General features: G+C 37.5%; 1 protein-coding gene across 1 annotated transcript in view; it reads left to right on the forward strand.

The window, feature by feature from the left end:
* LOC112297524 (testis expressed protein 56) overlaps positions 1–16975 on the forward strand; it is a 52802-nt gene that overhangs the window by 17551 nt on the left and 18276 nt on the right. The window contains exon 4 of the mRNA XM_045189087.2: positions 15242–15464. Coding sequence (XP_045045022.2) covers positions 15242–15464 — 223 coding nt within the window. The remainder of the gene's footprint in view (positions 1–15241; positions 15465–16975) is intronic.

Genomic DNA, 16975 nt, shown 5'->3' on the forward strand with positions numbered 1-16975 from the left:
CCTAGATGTAATGTGCCCAGAAAAGCGATAAAAGCCTGTCCAGACAGTGGTCGGCTCTCTCTAGCCCTCTCACCCTCTCTCACTTAGAGAGTGTCCATGCCGTCTCCATAGGATTTCTGTATTCTGTGTGTATTTGTCTATTGCCGCCACAACACAGATCCCGAGGGCCGGGATCCGCATCAGTTTTCTCCATTTGTCCATCGACATTTGGGTTGCTTCCACTTCCGGCAATTGTGAATAATGCTGATATGAACATGGGTGTACAAACACCTGTTCAAATGTTTACTTTCAATTCTTTTGGGTATATACACAGAAGTGGTAATTTTATGTTTTTTTTTTAATAACTGCCATACTGTTACCTACAGTGGATGCACATTTTACATTCCCATCAGCAATACTTGAGGGTCCAATCTTTCAATTCCTTGACAACACATGTTACTTTCTGGGTTTTGTTTTTGATAATAGCCATTCGAATGGGTTTAAAATAGTATCTAATTGTTTTGACTTCAATTTCCCTAACGATTAATGGTGTTGATAATTTTTATGTGCTTATTGGCCATTTGTATATCTTCTTGGGAGAAACATATTTAAGTTCCTTGCCTAATTTTAAATTGGATTGTTTATTTTTCATTGTTGTTGAACTGCAAGCATTTTGATCTATTCTGGACTTTAATCCTTTATCAGATATATAATTTGCAAATATTTTCTCTCATTCTGTGGGCTTTTACTTTTTTAATGGTTTTGTTTAATGAATACAGCTTTTAATTTTGACAAATTTCAATTTATCTTTTTTCTTTTTGCTTGTAGTTTTTGCATCATATGCAAGAAATCATTTCCAAATCCAATGTCATGAAGTTTTTTCCTGATGCTTTTTTGCCAAGAATTTTATACTTCTTAGCTGTTAAGTTTAGGTCTTGGATCCATTTAATTTTTGTATATGGTGTAAATTAAGGTTCTAACTTTACCCCTTTGCATGTGAATAGTCAATTTTCCTAGTACCATTTATGGAGAAGACTATCCTTTCCCTACTGAATAGTCGTGGTGCCATAGTTAAAATGATTTCATCATAGATGCAAAGGTTTATTCTGGGTTCTCTACTCTATTCCATGGGTTTGTAGTTGTGCCCTTATGCCAGAGCCACACAATTCTGATTGCTATAACTTCACTGTAAGTTTTGATATCAAAAGGTGTATCTACTAACATTTTTTTCAATAATATTCTGGCTATTCAGGATTCCTTGAAGTTCCATGTGAATTTTGGATGACTTCTATTTCTGCAAAAAAGAAAACACTATTAGGATTTTCATTGAAATTGCACTGAGTTTATAGATCGCTTTGGATGGTATTAGTATCTCAACACTGTTAAGTCTTTCAATCCATGTACATAGGATATCTTTCCATTTATTTAGGTCTAATTTAATTCCTGTCAGCAATGTTTTATAGCTATGATTGTACAAGTGTTTTGCCTCCTTGGTTAAATTTATTCCTAAGTATATTCTTTTGATGCTATGGTAAATAGAGTGTTTTTCTCAACTTCCTTTTGGATTGTTCATTGCTAGTATATAGAAATGCAACTGACTTTTATACAGACTTTGCATCCTATAATTTTAATAAATCTGTTAGCTCTATCATATTTAATGGAATCTTTAGGATTTTCTATATATAAGATAGTGTTGCCTGCAAACAGAGATAATTTTTCTTCTTTTGCAATTTGAGTGGATTTTATTTCTTTTTCTTGCCTAATTTCTCTGGTTAGAACTTCTAGGACTCTGTTGAATAGAAGTAATGGGTGCAGATCCCCCTGTCTTGTTTCTGTTCTTAGAGAGAAAAGTTTCAATCTTGGAAAGATGCCATCTCTTGGGGGTGCTTATTTCTAGTTTTTTCCAATTGTGACAGTAAGAAGTGTACTCACAGAAACCTTTTGGTAGATATATTTAAAGCTCCAAAGGTGGTATGGGCCAAAGGTCCTGAATGACAAGGTTGGCCTTGAAATAGTTGGCCAGTGACTCCCAACTCTGAATTCCTTTCTAGAATTAAGGGTATTCACTGCTAATGTTCTGCACAAATTTTAAAAAATTAAGTTAAAAAAGTAAGTTTTTACTATATGACCTACATTATTTGAGGTTGTTTTCTTCCATTCTTAGTTTGTTCAGAGTGTTTATCATGAAATGGTTTTGAATTTTATCAAATATGTTTTTTCCTATTAATGTGGCATATGACATTGATTGATATTCATATATTGAGCCATCCTTACATTACAGGAGTAGCTCTTACTTGGTCATATTGTATGATCCTTTTACTATGTCATATTTGGGCTTGCTATTATTTTGTTGAGGATTTGCATCAATGTTAATAAGAGATATTATTGTAGTATATATGGTTTTTTTGTTTGTTTTTTGTTTTTTGGTAGTGTGTTTGGCTTTGGTATCAGGATAAAGCTAGCTTCATAGAATGAGTTAGGAAGAGTTACCTCCTCTTCAGTTTTGTGGTAGAGTTTGAGAAAGATTGGTGTTGATTCTTCTTTAAAGGTTTTGTAGAATTCACCAGTGAAGCCATCTGATTCTGGGCTTCTCTTTGGGAGGTTTTTGATTACTGATTCAATTTCCTTGTGAGTTATAGGTCTATTCAGATTTTCCATTTCTTCATGATTCAATCTTGGTAGATTGTTTGTCTAGAAATTTGTCCATTTCATTTATGTTATTCAATTTGTTGGCATACAGTTGTTCATAATAACCCTTTCTATTTCTGTAAAATTGGTACTAATGTTCCCTCCCTCATTTCTGATTTTAGTTTTTTGAGTATTTTTTTTCTTAGTCAATTTCTTTATTGTTTTTCTATTCTCTGTTATCTTTGCTCTAATGTTTATTTTTTCTTTCTTCTGCTAGCTTTGGATTTATTTTGTTATTCTTTTAAAATTTGGGTGTTAATTTGAGATTTTTCTTTTTTAAGGTGAGTATGTACAGCTATAAACTTCCCCCTTAACACTGATTTTGCTTCATCCCAAAAGTTATAGTATGTTGTTTTTTCATTTTATTTGTCTCAAGATATGTTCTAATTTCTCATGATTTTTTGTTTAACCTGTTTGTTGGTTGTTTAAAAGTGTGTTGCTTAGCCCCAGCTGGTGTGGCTCAGTGGACTGAGTGCTGGCTTGTGAACCAAATGGTTGCTGGTTTGATTCCCAGTCAGGGTACATGCCTGGGTTTCAAGCCAGGTCCCCAGTAGGGGGTGCACAAGAGGCAACCACACATTGATGTTTTTCTTCCTCTTTCTCCCTCCTTTCCCCCTGTCTAAAAAAATAAGTAAATAAAATCTTTTAAAAAAAGTATGTTGCTTAATTTCCACATATATTTCTTCTGCTGTTGATTTCTAGTTTCATTCCATTGTGATTAGAAAAAGTATTATGTATTATTTCAATCTTTTAAAATTTATTATGACTTGATCTGTGGCCTACCATAATCTCTCATGGAGAACATTAAGTGTGCTTTTGAGTTGAATGCAGTGTTCTGTATACATTTGTTAGATTCAGCAAGATCACAGTGTTGTTCAAACCCTCTATTTTCTCATTGGCCTTCTGTTTGGTTTTCTATCCATTATTGAAAGCTGGGTATTGTAGTCTCCAACTATTATTATAGAAATATTTCCCCTTTCAATTCTGCCAATGTTTTCTAATACATATTGGAGTCCTAACATTTGGTGTGTAAATGTTTATAACTACTATAACTTCTTGTTGTATTAATGATTTTATTATTATATATCATTAACTCATTTTAACAATTTTGAGCCTATTTTGTCTGATATGAGTATAGCCATGCCTGCTATATTTTGGTTACTATTTATATGGAATATTTTTTTTCATCCTTTCACTTTTAAGCTCTGCATGTGCCTACATCTAAAGTGAGACTCTGATAGGCAGTATATAGTTGAATCATGATTGTTTTATCCATTCTGTTGATTTGTGTTTTTTGATGCATTTACATTTTTGAATTTATTTACATTTAAAGCAATTACTGATAGGAAAACACATACTTTTGCCATTTTGTTTTGTATTTCACACACATTATTTTTGTTCCTCATTTTTTTCATTACTGCTTTCTTTGATTTTTGTTGATTTTTTTACAGTGACACATTTTGATTCCCTTCTCATTTCTTTTGCTTGTTTTTTTTTAAGTAAAGAATGCTATTTTATTTTTTATTGTTTATTCTATTTGTTTTACTTGTTTTCTATAGATATTTTCTTTGTGGTTACTATGGGGATTGCACATAACTTCTTAAAGTCATGGCAAACTATCTTAAATGTTACCAACTTAAATATAATTGCACATAAAACTACTCATTTACAGCTTCACCCTTCTGACATCACAGATTGCATCTTTATGTATTGTATACCCATTAACATAGAATTGCAGTCATATCTTATGAATTCATCTTTTAAATCACATAGAAAATAAAAGTGGAGTTGCAAACCAAAATTGCAAGAATACTATTTTATATTTGTGCATGTGTTTGTCTTTACTTGAGAACTTTTATTTTCATGTGGCTTTGAGCTACTAGTTAGTGTGCTTTTTCATTCTCTGTGTTATCTTTGCACTAATGTTTATTTTTTATTTTTTCTGCCAGCCTTGGATTTAGTTTGTTATTCTTTCTCTAGTTTCTTTGGAATGCAAAGCAATGTTGTTAATTTGAGATTTTTGTTTTTAATGTGAGTATGTACAACTATAGTGGGACTCACTTTAGCATTTCTTGTAAAGCAGGTCTAGTGGCAATAAACTCCCCCAGATTTTGTGTAGGAATGTCTTACATTTCCACCTCATTTTTGAAGGACAGCTTTTTCCAGATACAGTTATCAGTTGACAATTGTTTCATTCTTTCAGCACTTTAAATTCCACTGCTTTCTGGCCTGCAAGTTTTCTGCTGAGAAATCTATTTATAGTCTTATTGATAACCCCTTATATGTGATGAATTGCTTTTCTCTTGCTTCTTTCAAGATTCACTCTTTGTTTTTGACAGGTTTGATTATAATGTAACTTAGTGTAGATTTCTTTGTATTTATCCTACAGTTTTTGAACTTCTTGGGTTTGTATATTCATGTATTTCCTCAAATTTTGTTAAGTTTTCAGCCATTTTTTCCCTTCAAATAATAACTGCTCTTTTATCTTCTTCTCTCCTCTTGAGACTCCAATGTGTGTATACTGGTCTGGTTGATGGTGTCCTAACAGTCCCTTAGGCTTTGTTCAGTTTTCTTTATTCTTTTTTTTTGCTCCTCAAATTTGTTAATTTCAAATGACCTCTCTTTAAGTGTGATGATTTTTTTCTTCTATCTGTTCAAGTCTGCTGTTGAGCCCTTATACTGAATGCTTCAATTTAGTTACTATAATTTTTAGCTCTAGAATTTTTTTGTTTAATTTCTATCTCTTCGTTAATATTTTAATTTTGTTTCTATATGGTTTTCCTTGTTCCCTTTAGCTCTTTGTTAGTGTTTACCTTTAGCTATTTTGAACACATCTGACAGTTGTTTTAAAGTCTTTGCTAGTAAGACTGATGTGTGTGCCACTTCAGGGACTGTTATCCCCTTTGGCTTTGTCCATGTGTCCTTTATACATGTTCCTTGATGACCTTCCCCTATTTTCCCCCATGATCTCACTCCCACCTCACCTCAGGTTACTGTCAGTTTGTTCTTTATTTCAATGTCTCTAGTTATATTTTGCTTCCTTGTTTGTTTTGTTGATTAGGTTCCACTTATAGGTGAGATCATATGGTATTTGTCTTTTACCACCTGGCTTATTTCACTTAGCATAATGCTCTCCAGTTCCATCCATGCTGTTACAAAGGGTAGGAACTCCTTTTTTCTTTTTGCTATGTAGTATCTCATCATGTAAATGTATCATAGTTTTTTGATCTATTCATTTACTGATGGGTACTTAGGTTGCTTCCAGCACTTGGCTATTGTAAATTGTGCTGCAGTGAACTTTGGGGTGCATAGGTTCTTTTGAATTGGTGTTGCAGGATTCTTAGGGTATAATCCCAGCAGTGGAATTGCTGAGTCAAAAGGCAGTTCCATTTTTAGTTTTCTGAGGAAATTCCATACTGTTTTCCACAGTGACTGCACCAGTCGGCATTCCCACCAACAGTGCACTAGGGTTCCCTTTTCTTTACAACCTTGTCTGCGCATGTTGTTTGTTGATTTGTTTATGAAGTGGTATCTTATTGTGGTTTTACTTTGCATCTATCTGATGGCTAGTCCCTTTAACATTTCATATAATAATGGTTTGGTTATGATGAACTCCTTTAGTTTTTTCCTGTCTGGGAAGCTGTTTATCTGTCATATGACTGTAAATGATAGCTTTGCTGGATAGAGCAATTTTGGCCAGAGGTCCCTGCTTTTCATGACTTTGAATTTTTCATGACTAGGTTACTTATCTCCATTTCATTTAGCTCTTTTTCTTGAGTTTCGATCTGTTCTTTCATTTGGGCCATGTTACTCTGTCTCATTTTGGCAACCTCCCTGTATTTGTTTCTATATATTAGGTGAAGCTGTTTTGACTCTGCATCTTGGTCGTGTGACCTAATGTAGTAGGTGTTCTGTAGGGTCTGGTGGCACAGCCTCCCCTATCACCCAAGATGGGTATTCATGTGGGCTGAGTACATACTCCTCTTGTAGTTGAACCTTGGTTGCTGTTGACAGATCAATGCCAGTCAGCTGCAAGGATTGCTTGTGACCACTTACTGCCAACCTCTACCATCCATGGAGGATCAGAACACAGGGGCAGGGTGGTGGTGCTCCGATGTGGTCTGTAGCTGTCTACTGGGGTCACTGGCCCTGGGGTTTCCCAGGTGGTGCAGGCCAATGTTAGCCCCCACCTGTGTTTGGCCCAGGCCTCCCCTCCTGAGCTATAAAGCAATCTGAGACGGCTGCTACTTGCGCTGGGCTTAGAGATTCCCAGGTGAACCCAAGCTGTGAAACTAGGCTGGCTGCTGCTAGTACCAGCCCTGGGGCTCACTGAGGCCAGCTGTTACTTATTTGATAGGATTTAGGAAATTGTGAAGTATGAGCCAAGACCAACCATTCACATGGGAAAGCAGCTTGGGTGTGCCAGTAAATTGGGTGGGGTGGAGTCCCTGGGGATTTCCAAGGCAAGTCAAACAGTGTTAGCCAGGTTGATAGAGTCTCAGATATGGCACCAGCTTGCTGGATCTGGGGGAGGAGGATTTAGAAAAGGGACGATGGCCTCTGCTCACCTTGATACCAGGCACTTCAGTTCCTCCCTGTATGTCACTGGTGCCTTTCAAGCTGCTACTCCCAGGTTTGAGCTCAGAGGGAATGAATCTGAGTAGGTAAGTCCATGTGTGGGTTCTTTAAGAGGAACAGCTTGGGGGTACAGCAGTTTCTTCCACCGACTCAATCCCCACTTATTTTTGCAGCCAGAAGTTGTGGGGACTTATCTTCCTGGCACTGGAACCTGGACTAGGGGCCTGGTGTGGGGCTGGGACTTCTCACTCCCAAGATATGCCTCTAGAACTTTTACCCACCACACATGGGTGAGGGACCAGCCCATTCTGCATATATACCCCCTCCTACCAGTCTGGATGGATGTGGTTTAATTCTGTAGTTGTCAGACTTCAATTCAACTCAATTTCTGACAGTTTTGAGTGATGGTTGTTCTATATTTTAGTTGTAATTTTGATGTGGTTATGCAAAGAGGCAAGCCATGTCTTCCTATGCTGCTATCATGACCAGAAGTCTTAAACAGATTTTTTTATGTTGATTTCGTATTTGCAACTTTGCTATATATTTTTTTATTATTTCTAAAAGTTTTTGGTGGAGTCTTTAGAGTTTTCTGTATATAAAATCATGTGATTCACAAATAGTGACAGTTTTACTTATTCGTTTCCAATTGGAATTCTTTTATTTCTTTTTTTTGCCTAATTGCTCTGGCTAGAACTTTCACTATTATGTTCACTAATAGTGGCAAAGTGGGCATACTTGTTTTGTTCCTTATCTGAGAAAAAAGGTTTCAGTTTCTCATCATTAAGTATGATGTTACCTGAGGGTTTGCCACTTATGGCCTTTATTGTGTTGAGATACTTTACTTCTATATCCATTTTATTGAGTTTTTTAAAAGCATATTTTATTTATTTATTTTTAAATGGAGGGAAGGAAGAGAGAAAAAGAGGGAGAGAAACATCGATGTGAGAGAGAGACATTGATCAGTTGCCTCTTGTCCATGCCACAACTGAGGACTGAACCTACAACCAGGCATATACTCTGACCAGGAATCAAATAGGTGGCCTTCTGGTTGGTGGAGTGGCACCCAACCAGATGAGACACGTCAGTCAGGGCAAGAGTTTTTTAAAATCACAAATGTGTGTTTCATTTTGTCAAAAACTTTTTCTGCATCTATTGACATGATCATATGATTTTTGTCTTTTATTTTGCTAATGTTGATTGATTTGCAGGTGTGAAACCATCCTTGCATCCCTGGAATGAATCCCATTTGATCATGGTGTATAATCCTTTTAGTATATTGTTGTATTGATTTGCTAGTATTTTGTGAGCAGTTCTACACTGTGTTGATCAGAGATATTAGCCTGTAATTTATGTTTTGTGATGTCCTTGTCTGGTTGTAGTATCAGACTAATGTTAGTCTCATAAAGTAAGTTAGAAAGCATTTTCTGTCTTCAATTTTTTGAATTAATTCGAGAAGGACAGGCATTAAATCTCTCTTGAATGTTTTTTAAATTCACCAGTGTAGTAATCTGGTCCTGGACTTTGTATGGTTTCATCTCATACACCCTACTGGGGACCTGGCCTGCAACCCAGGCATATGCCCTGACTGGGAATCAAACTGGCAACCCCTTGGTTTGCAGGCCGACACACAGTCCACTGAGCCACACCAGCCAGGGCTTCATCATTTCTTTTCATTGTGTTTCTGTATGATATTTTAGTTTGTTAATTTTCTATGTTTTTCTACATTTATTTTATTTATGTTTTGTGTCTCGACTCCGGATTTTTGCTTCATGGTTACCATATATTTATATAAAATTTCCCAGATAAAATAGTACCTTTTCTTTTGATAGCATCTTATCTTCATTTTTCCTATATACATTTAGTCCTTTCCCTTCTCTTCTATGTTTTGTTGTCACAAATTATCTCTTTATATTGTACATTTGTTACCAAATTATGGTAGCTATAGATATTTTTAATATTTTCTCTTTAACCTTTGTTGTAATTGTTTATTACACTACCCTGAAATAGAGTTGCATTTTTCCTGCTTCTGTGTGTCACCTTACTAAAAATTTTGTATACTTTTTTCTTTCTGGTTCAGGTAATTTTGTTCCTTACAACATTATTTGTAATACAGGACTTATGGTGGTAAATCTTCAGCTTTTGTTTGGAAAAGCCTTTACTTCTCCTTCATACAAGTATTGAAAGGATAAGTTTGCTGGATTTGTTATCTTGGTGGTAGTTTCACTCTTTCAGCATTTTAAATATATCATTCCACCCTCTCCTGTCCTCTAGTGTTTCTACTGAGAAATCTGATGGGGTTTCCTTTGGAAGATACTACCTTTTTGTCTCCTGGCTCCCCTGAGAATTCTTTCTTTATCATTAATTTTTTTATTGTTTTAACGTAATGTGATTTGCATTAAGAAGGCATTTTTGCATTGGGACAATTAGGAGGTATGTTAGCTTCTTGCACTTGAATTACCAACTCTTTTCCTAGGTTTGGGAAGTTCTCAACAATTATTTCTTCCAATATGCTTTCTGTTCCCTTTCCCCTTTCTTCTTCTCTGGAATACCCATTATCCTTATGTTGTTCCTTCAATAAGAGTCAGATAGTTGTTTTAGAGTTCTTTCATTAAAAAAAAAATCTGTTCTCTTTCTTCTTCCACCTGAATCTATCCTAGCTTTCTATCTTCAGGCTGTTCATTCTGTCTTCCACCTGGTCTCCTCAGTTTCCAGTGCTTTAAATCAGTCTCCATCTCATTTATTGCATTCTTTAGCTCCAGAATTTCTTTTGTTTTTTTTTTGTAGTTTCAGTGTCTTCAGCAAAGTATTTCTTTTGCTCATTAATTTTCTTTCTGAGTTCATTGAATAACCTTTCTGAGTTTATTTTATATCTCATTGAGTTTCCCCAAACTGCTATCTTGAATTCTCTGTCATTTAGATTACAGTCTTTCATGACTTTGAGTTTAGTTTCTGGAGACTTGTCATTTTCTTTCTGGGTTACCATATTGATGGTTTCTCTGCTGGTACATTTGAAGTACTTGGCTCTTGGTTAGTTACTGTTTTTTGTTTGTTTATTTGTTTTTTTAAGACTTGATTTATGTATTTTAGATAGAGGGGAGGGGAGGGAGAAAGAGAGGGAGAGAAACATCAGTGTGTGGTTGCCTCTCATGCACCCCCTATGGAGGACCTGGCCCACAACCCAGGCATGCGCCCTGACTGGGAATCCAACTGGTGGCCCTTTGGTTCACAGGCTGGCCCTCAATCCACTGAGCCACACCAGTCAGGGCAGTTAGTTACTGTTTTGATCTTAACAATTGAGCAGGTTATTATAGATTTTTCTTTTGTTTTCCGGTACATAACACTATAGTGGCAATTTTTCTTTTCTCTTACCTGTTACTTGTGCTGCCAGGGTCATGATGAGAGGGGTCTTGCCTTTGTCATGGGAATTGACTACTGGGTGATGGAGTGGTCGGTTTCCTTGGTCTCAGGGCACCACCTCCATGACGCAGGAATGTGGAAAGCAGGGGACAGTTCATGAGCCTGTAGCACTGCCTACTTGTTACTAATGGCTTCCAGCACCTCTACGCTGTTCAGTGCCTCTCTAGTGCTGCTACGAGGTTTTCTCACAATGGGGGTGGGTTCTTGGGCACAGATGTTGCTTTTGCCCCTATTACCCTCTGCTGGGCCATAGTGTGTGGGCTACAGTCTGGGGGCCACACCCTGACTCTTCCACTGCTACAGCAGCAGCTGCCAAACTATCTCTGTGGACACCATCCCAGTCCTGCCTGCCTCCCCTACACAGTTGAATATACCCCCCTGCAGATGTACTAATATGTGGATCTCTCAGGCATGTTTGTGTGTTGAGCAGTTGAGCCTTTGTTGGATTATACATGCCCAACTTGTAAATTTAAGAGTAGATACAAAGGATTCCTCTCACCCCACCATGATGCTTATATCACTTTCCTCAAGTGTGTTTTTCTTTTTTTGTGGAGCAGTTATAAGAATTGCTAAAGACTTCATGTGACAATTCCAACATTTAGGTCATCTCAGAGTTGACATGTATTGCCTTTTGTCACCTGAGAGTGTTCACATTATTATGGTCTTTTGTATGTCAAGTAATTTGGGATTGTGTCATGGACATTGTAAATATTGTATTGCACGGCCCCTTGCTCCTGTTGAAATTATATGGAGAACATTGATGGGTTTTTTTTTCAATCTGGTTAGGGCCAGACTACAAGCTCTCTCTTGATCTTTGTATGGGTAGTGGTTAAAATCCTAGTTCTCAATCCTAGTTTACTATATTGGTTTGAGTCTGTCTCAGTCATAAACCTGACACTTGTGTGGGTTCCTCCACAGAATTAGGTCTTTCTTTCTCTGCTCTGGGATTCTCTCTCACTTCAGCCCCCCAGAGGATCCTTTTCTTAGTTAGAAAGATGTGTTTCTTTACCTCAGATTTTATTTAGCCAGCCACATCATGGCTACCACTGCACTGCTCCACACTGGGGCTCTGCCTTTGAAGCGTAAGTTACATGTTCAGGAGGGCCATCTCGGCAATTGTGTCTTTGTTTACCAGTCTGATGCTTCCCTGTGGAGACGTTTCACCAAACTGATGCTCCAGCACAATCCATCTTCTTTCAATTTCAGCATCGCCAAGTAGTTTTTTTCATATTTTTGTCAGATTTGAGTTGAAATTAGTGGGAGAGATAAGCAGTCATTGGCTTACAGTGACATAGTGGAACCGGAACTCTGTAACACTTATTGGGAGTTTGACCCTGGAAAAGCTACTTAAATCTCTATGCTTCTGAATCCCTACTTGTAAAATGGTAGCAGCAACTGTACCTACCTTGTTTTTAATTTTTGGCACTTTTTTAAAGAATAAAATGTGATTATAGGCATTAAGCATTAGTAACAGACAGTTAAGTGCTCAATAAACATTGTTCTTACCATTAATGTATGTTTTATAAGAGTGAACATTTTGGATTAGGATTACTGGAGTAAAAAAATTACAAACTGAAAAGTTAGAGGTTTGTTGAGTTGGCTACCTGATGCTGATGCTTGAAGGCCAAAATAAAAGGAAGATATTTAGAAGACCAAAATTTTTATGCCAATTCAGCCACTGGAATTATACCCTCATCATTTTCAATGGATACATATGGTAGTGATCAAAACAGAGTTTCAAGGACAGTTAAGGCAGCTTGCAGGTATGCCTTTTTATAAAATACCAAGTTAAAGGAGAATGAAGACTTTACAGGGTGGGGCAAAAGTAGGTTCACAGTTGTGAGTACACAAAACAGTTTATTCTGATATTATTATCATTTTAGTCCTTACCCGAGGATATGTTTCTATTGATTTTAGAGAGAGAAAAAGGAAGGGGAGAAAGGGGAAGAGAGAGAGAGAAACATCAATTAGTTGCCTCCTGTACACTTCCCAATGGGGGATTGAACCCACAACCTAGATGTGTGCCCTGATGGGGGATTGAACATGCAACCTTCCTAGTGTATGGGACAATGCTCCAACCAACTAAGCCACTCAGTCAGGGCTCTTAATTATTGTATTTTTTAATTTTGTTTTTGTTTTTGTTGTAAGCAAAATCGAGCTCTTTTATTTTTTGTTTATATATGTATTTATTTCTTAAAGTATATTTTATTGATTATGCTATTACGGTTGTCTGATTATTTTCTTTCCTTCATCCTACTCTGCCCTGTACCCCATTCCCTCCAGCATTCCACCTCTTAGTTCATGTCCATGGATCATACATATAAGTTCTTTGGCTTCTCCATTTCCTGTACTATTCTTTTTTTAAAAATATATTTATTGATTATGCTATTACAGTTGTCCCATTCCCCCCCTCACTCCACTCCATCCTGCCCACCCCCTCCCTCCCACATTCCCCCCCTATAGTTCATGTCCATGGGTCATACTTATAAGTTCTTTGGCTTCTACATTTCCTATACTATTCTTACCCTCCCCCTATTTTCCACCTGTCATCTATGCTACTTATTTTCTGTACCTTTCCCCCCTCTCCCCCTCCCCCTCCCCTAACCTGTACTATTCTTAACCTCCCCTTGTCTATTTTGTACCTACCTATTATGCTTCTTATTCCCTGTACCTTTTGCCCCCATTCTCTTCCCTCCCCCGCTGATAAACCTCCATGAGATCTCCATTTCTATAATTCTGTTCCTGTTTATTTCCTAGTTATTTGCTTAGATTTTTTTTTAGGTTCAGTTGTTGATAGTTATGAGTTTGTTGTCATTTTAATGTTCATAGTGTGGATCTTCTTCTCTTTCTTAGTTAAGTCCCTTTAACATTTCATATAATAAGGGCTTGGTGGTGGTGAACTCCTTTCACTTGACCTTCTCTGGGAAGTACTTTATCTGCCCTTCCATTCTAAATGATAGCTTTGCTGGATAGAGTAATCTTGGATGTAGGTCCTTGCCTTTCATGACTTGGAATACTTCTTTTGAGCCCCTTCTTGCCTTCAAGGTTTCTTTTGAGAAATCACCTGACAGTCTTATGGGAACTCCTTTGTAGGTAACTGTCTCCTTTTCTCTTGCTGTTTTCAAGATTCTCTCCTTATCTCTAATCTTGAGTAATTTAATTGTGATGTGTCTTGACATGTTCCTCTTTGGGTCCAACTTGTTTGGGACTCAATGAGCTTCCTGGACTTATATGTCTATTTCCTTCACCAGATTGGGGAAGTTTTCTTTAATTATTTTTTCAAATAAGTTTCCAATTTCTTGCCCTTCCTTTTCTCCTTCTGGCACCTTTATGACTTGGATGTTGGGATGTTTAATGTTGTCATGGAGGTTCCTAAGCCTCACATTTTTTTGAATTCTTGTTTCTTCATTCTGTTCTGGTTGACTGTTTATTTCTTCCTTCTGCTCCAAACCACTGATTTGAATCCTGGTTTCCTTCCCTTCACTGTTGGTTACCCGTATATTTTTGTTTTATTTTGTGTAGCCTTCACTTCTTCATTTTGCAGACATACTCAATCATTTCTGTGAGCATCCTGATTACCATTGTTTTGAACTGTGATCTGATAGGTTGGCTATCTCCTCCTTGCTTAGTTGTTTTTCTGGAGTTTTGATCTGTTCTTTCACTTGGGGCATATTTTTTTGTCTTGGCACACCTGTTATAAGGGACAGAGCCTTGATATTCCCCAGCGTGGTACAATCCACACTGCTGCGTTGTGGTGCTGAATGTGGGGGAGGGGTTAGAGAGAGAACTATGCCACTTGCTGAGGTCTTGCCCTGCTTTCAGCCACTTTCCCCGCTAAACACAAGCAAATTGAACCCTTCTGGTGGTGATTCCCAGATGGGTGAGCTTGTGTACATTCTAAGATCCTGCGGGCCACTCCAATGAATTCTCCTGTGAGGCTGGGAGTTTCTCTTGCTGCTGCAACCCCCACAGGTTTTGAGGCTTATTTGCCCGGTGCTGGAGCCCTGGGTTGCGAAGTCTATCTCGCTCCCCAGTTGTTCCTCCTGGTTTATCTGCCCTTTAGTGTGGGACCACCCACTTCACCAACACCTGCCTCACCTGCTTTGTCCACCACTTGGTCCATCAGAAGCTGCCTCGCCCTCCAGGTCAGCCAGCTTCTGCCTTGCTGTGCATCTCCTCCACCCTGGCTGCCCATCTCTGCCCCTCCTACCAGTCTGGATGAATGCTGCTTTAATCCTTGGTTGTCAGACTTCCATACAGTTCAATTTTCTGGCAGTTCTTTTTTTTTATTGGTGGTTATCCTTCTTTTGGTTGTGTGAGGAAGTGAAGCATATCTACCTATGCTTCCATCTTGGCCAGAAGCTCCCTAATTATTGTATTATTTTTCATATGAATAACTGTAAACCTACTTTTGCCCCACCCTGTATAATAAATAAATAATTAATGATATAGAACTCTACTTTCCAATGAAATTACCCAATTTTCCCTTCATGCCTTTTTATTAAATTATGGGGAAAAATGAAAACTAAGGTTATATATTTTCTGGTAATACTACTTCTTCCATTTGCTCTTCTGCTAGCTGGGTGAAAAAGAACATGCAGCCCCCTGAAGATATTCAGTTACTCATCCAGATGCTGTCCATGTTTGGGCCAATTACGTCAGTCAGACTTTGTGGATGGCAAAGTGCTATAGTGGTGTTTGAGAACGTGACTTCTGCTTGCAATGCTGTGAATGCTTTTCAAGGCAGGACTCCCAGCTCAATGTTCCACTGTTCCTGGCAACGACGATTCATGTCAAAAGATGTAAGACTCCCTATTACCAAAAACCTATATAAATTCTTATTTTTTAATTGTGAAAATGTTTATTGTGAAATGTAGTCTTAAAACAAAAGAAAGCAATGTTTACATCCAAATGAAATGCATGACACAAACTTGGATTTCTGAATACATTGTGGACTCTGTGGTGGAATACTACATTCCAACTATAAAGTCAGTAACTGAACAGTCCTACCACACAAGAGTAAAATTTAATCCTCAAAGATTATACAAGATTTTGGCATAGGATTTACTCAGGATAACACTACAATAGAGTAAATTGAGAAAAAAATTGTTAAAAAACAATAAAGTGATACTGCCATCTATTTAAGGCTCACAAAATATATTTTTAGTAAAAAAATTTTTAGAACAGCATAAAAGCAGTATGTGCAGTGTATTGTATATGACATTAAAAATTATTCTGCACATGATGTAAAATAATTAATGCAGGTACTTGAAACTTTAGTTTGAAGTACAATAAATAATCATGTCAGAAAGCTCCTCATACGCAAGAGTGCAAACTACACATTGGAATCCTAGGAAACAAAGCCAGTTCTCCAGATTTCCTGGTAGACACTCATTTCTCATCACAGAAATGCTGCAACCTCTTCCCATTGGTTATTTATGTAAAATATTTAATAGCGATTTTGCTTAAAAAAAAGAATAAAACGGATTGTTAGGAAAAGGGCACCTTTTATATGAACCTGGTTGCTTTGCAGAATTGCAGCTACCTCAGCAATTTTTTTACAAAAAGTTTATTATGGAATCAGTGTAGCAAGAAAGTCAATTAGTTGCTTCACAGTTTCCACCAGCATTCTTATAGGGAAAGAAACCATTTCCACAAGTGGGGATTTAAGATAAATGCAACAGAACCACAAAATTCAGATTGTTTAGTAGTTGTAGTTCTGAAAAATGCATCTTTTGACTTGGGTGATTCTGTTTGGGGAATAAAAATTAGATGTGGAATTCTAAAATTGCCAGGTGAACATGTTTCTCAATGAAGAAACAACACTATGGGTATTTTGGATGGAATTCTTTATTTGGTATGATTGTCCCTAGCATGCAGGATGTTATCATATTTGGCGCTAGGCACTAAATACACTATGAAAACCAAAAATATGGCCCAGCACTCCCAAACACCATTAAGTGAAAGCATTACCACAGCAGGGAACCACTAGTAAGGTGTCATCAAATGCTATATGATCGACTGACTCCTGGGCAGGGTGGGAGCAGCAGCAGGGGGTACTGAGGCCCTGAACATGGAGAGGCCAGGGGCGGCAACCTGGGGTGGAGAGGACTGCAGCCCCACACAGCTCCCACGCTTCTACTGGAGTCAGGAGTTCAACATGAAACTTATGTTAATTCTTTAAAATTTTAAAAAATTTATTGCTTTTTAGAGAGAAAAGAAGGAATGGGGAGGGGAGAGAAACATCAATTTTGTTCCACTTATTTATGGACTCATTGGTTGATTCTTGTATACACCCCGACTGGGGATCGAT

The sequence above is a fragment of the Desmodus rotundus genome, chromosome 3, assembly GCF_022682495.2.
Source record: "Desmodus rotundus isolate HL8 chromosome 3, HLdesRot8A.1, whole genome shotgun sequence".
Classification (NCBI taxonomy): domain Eukaryota; kingdom Metazoa; phylum Chordata; class Mammalia; order Chiroptera; family Phyllostomidae; genus Desmodus; species Desmodus rotundus.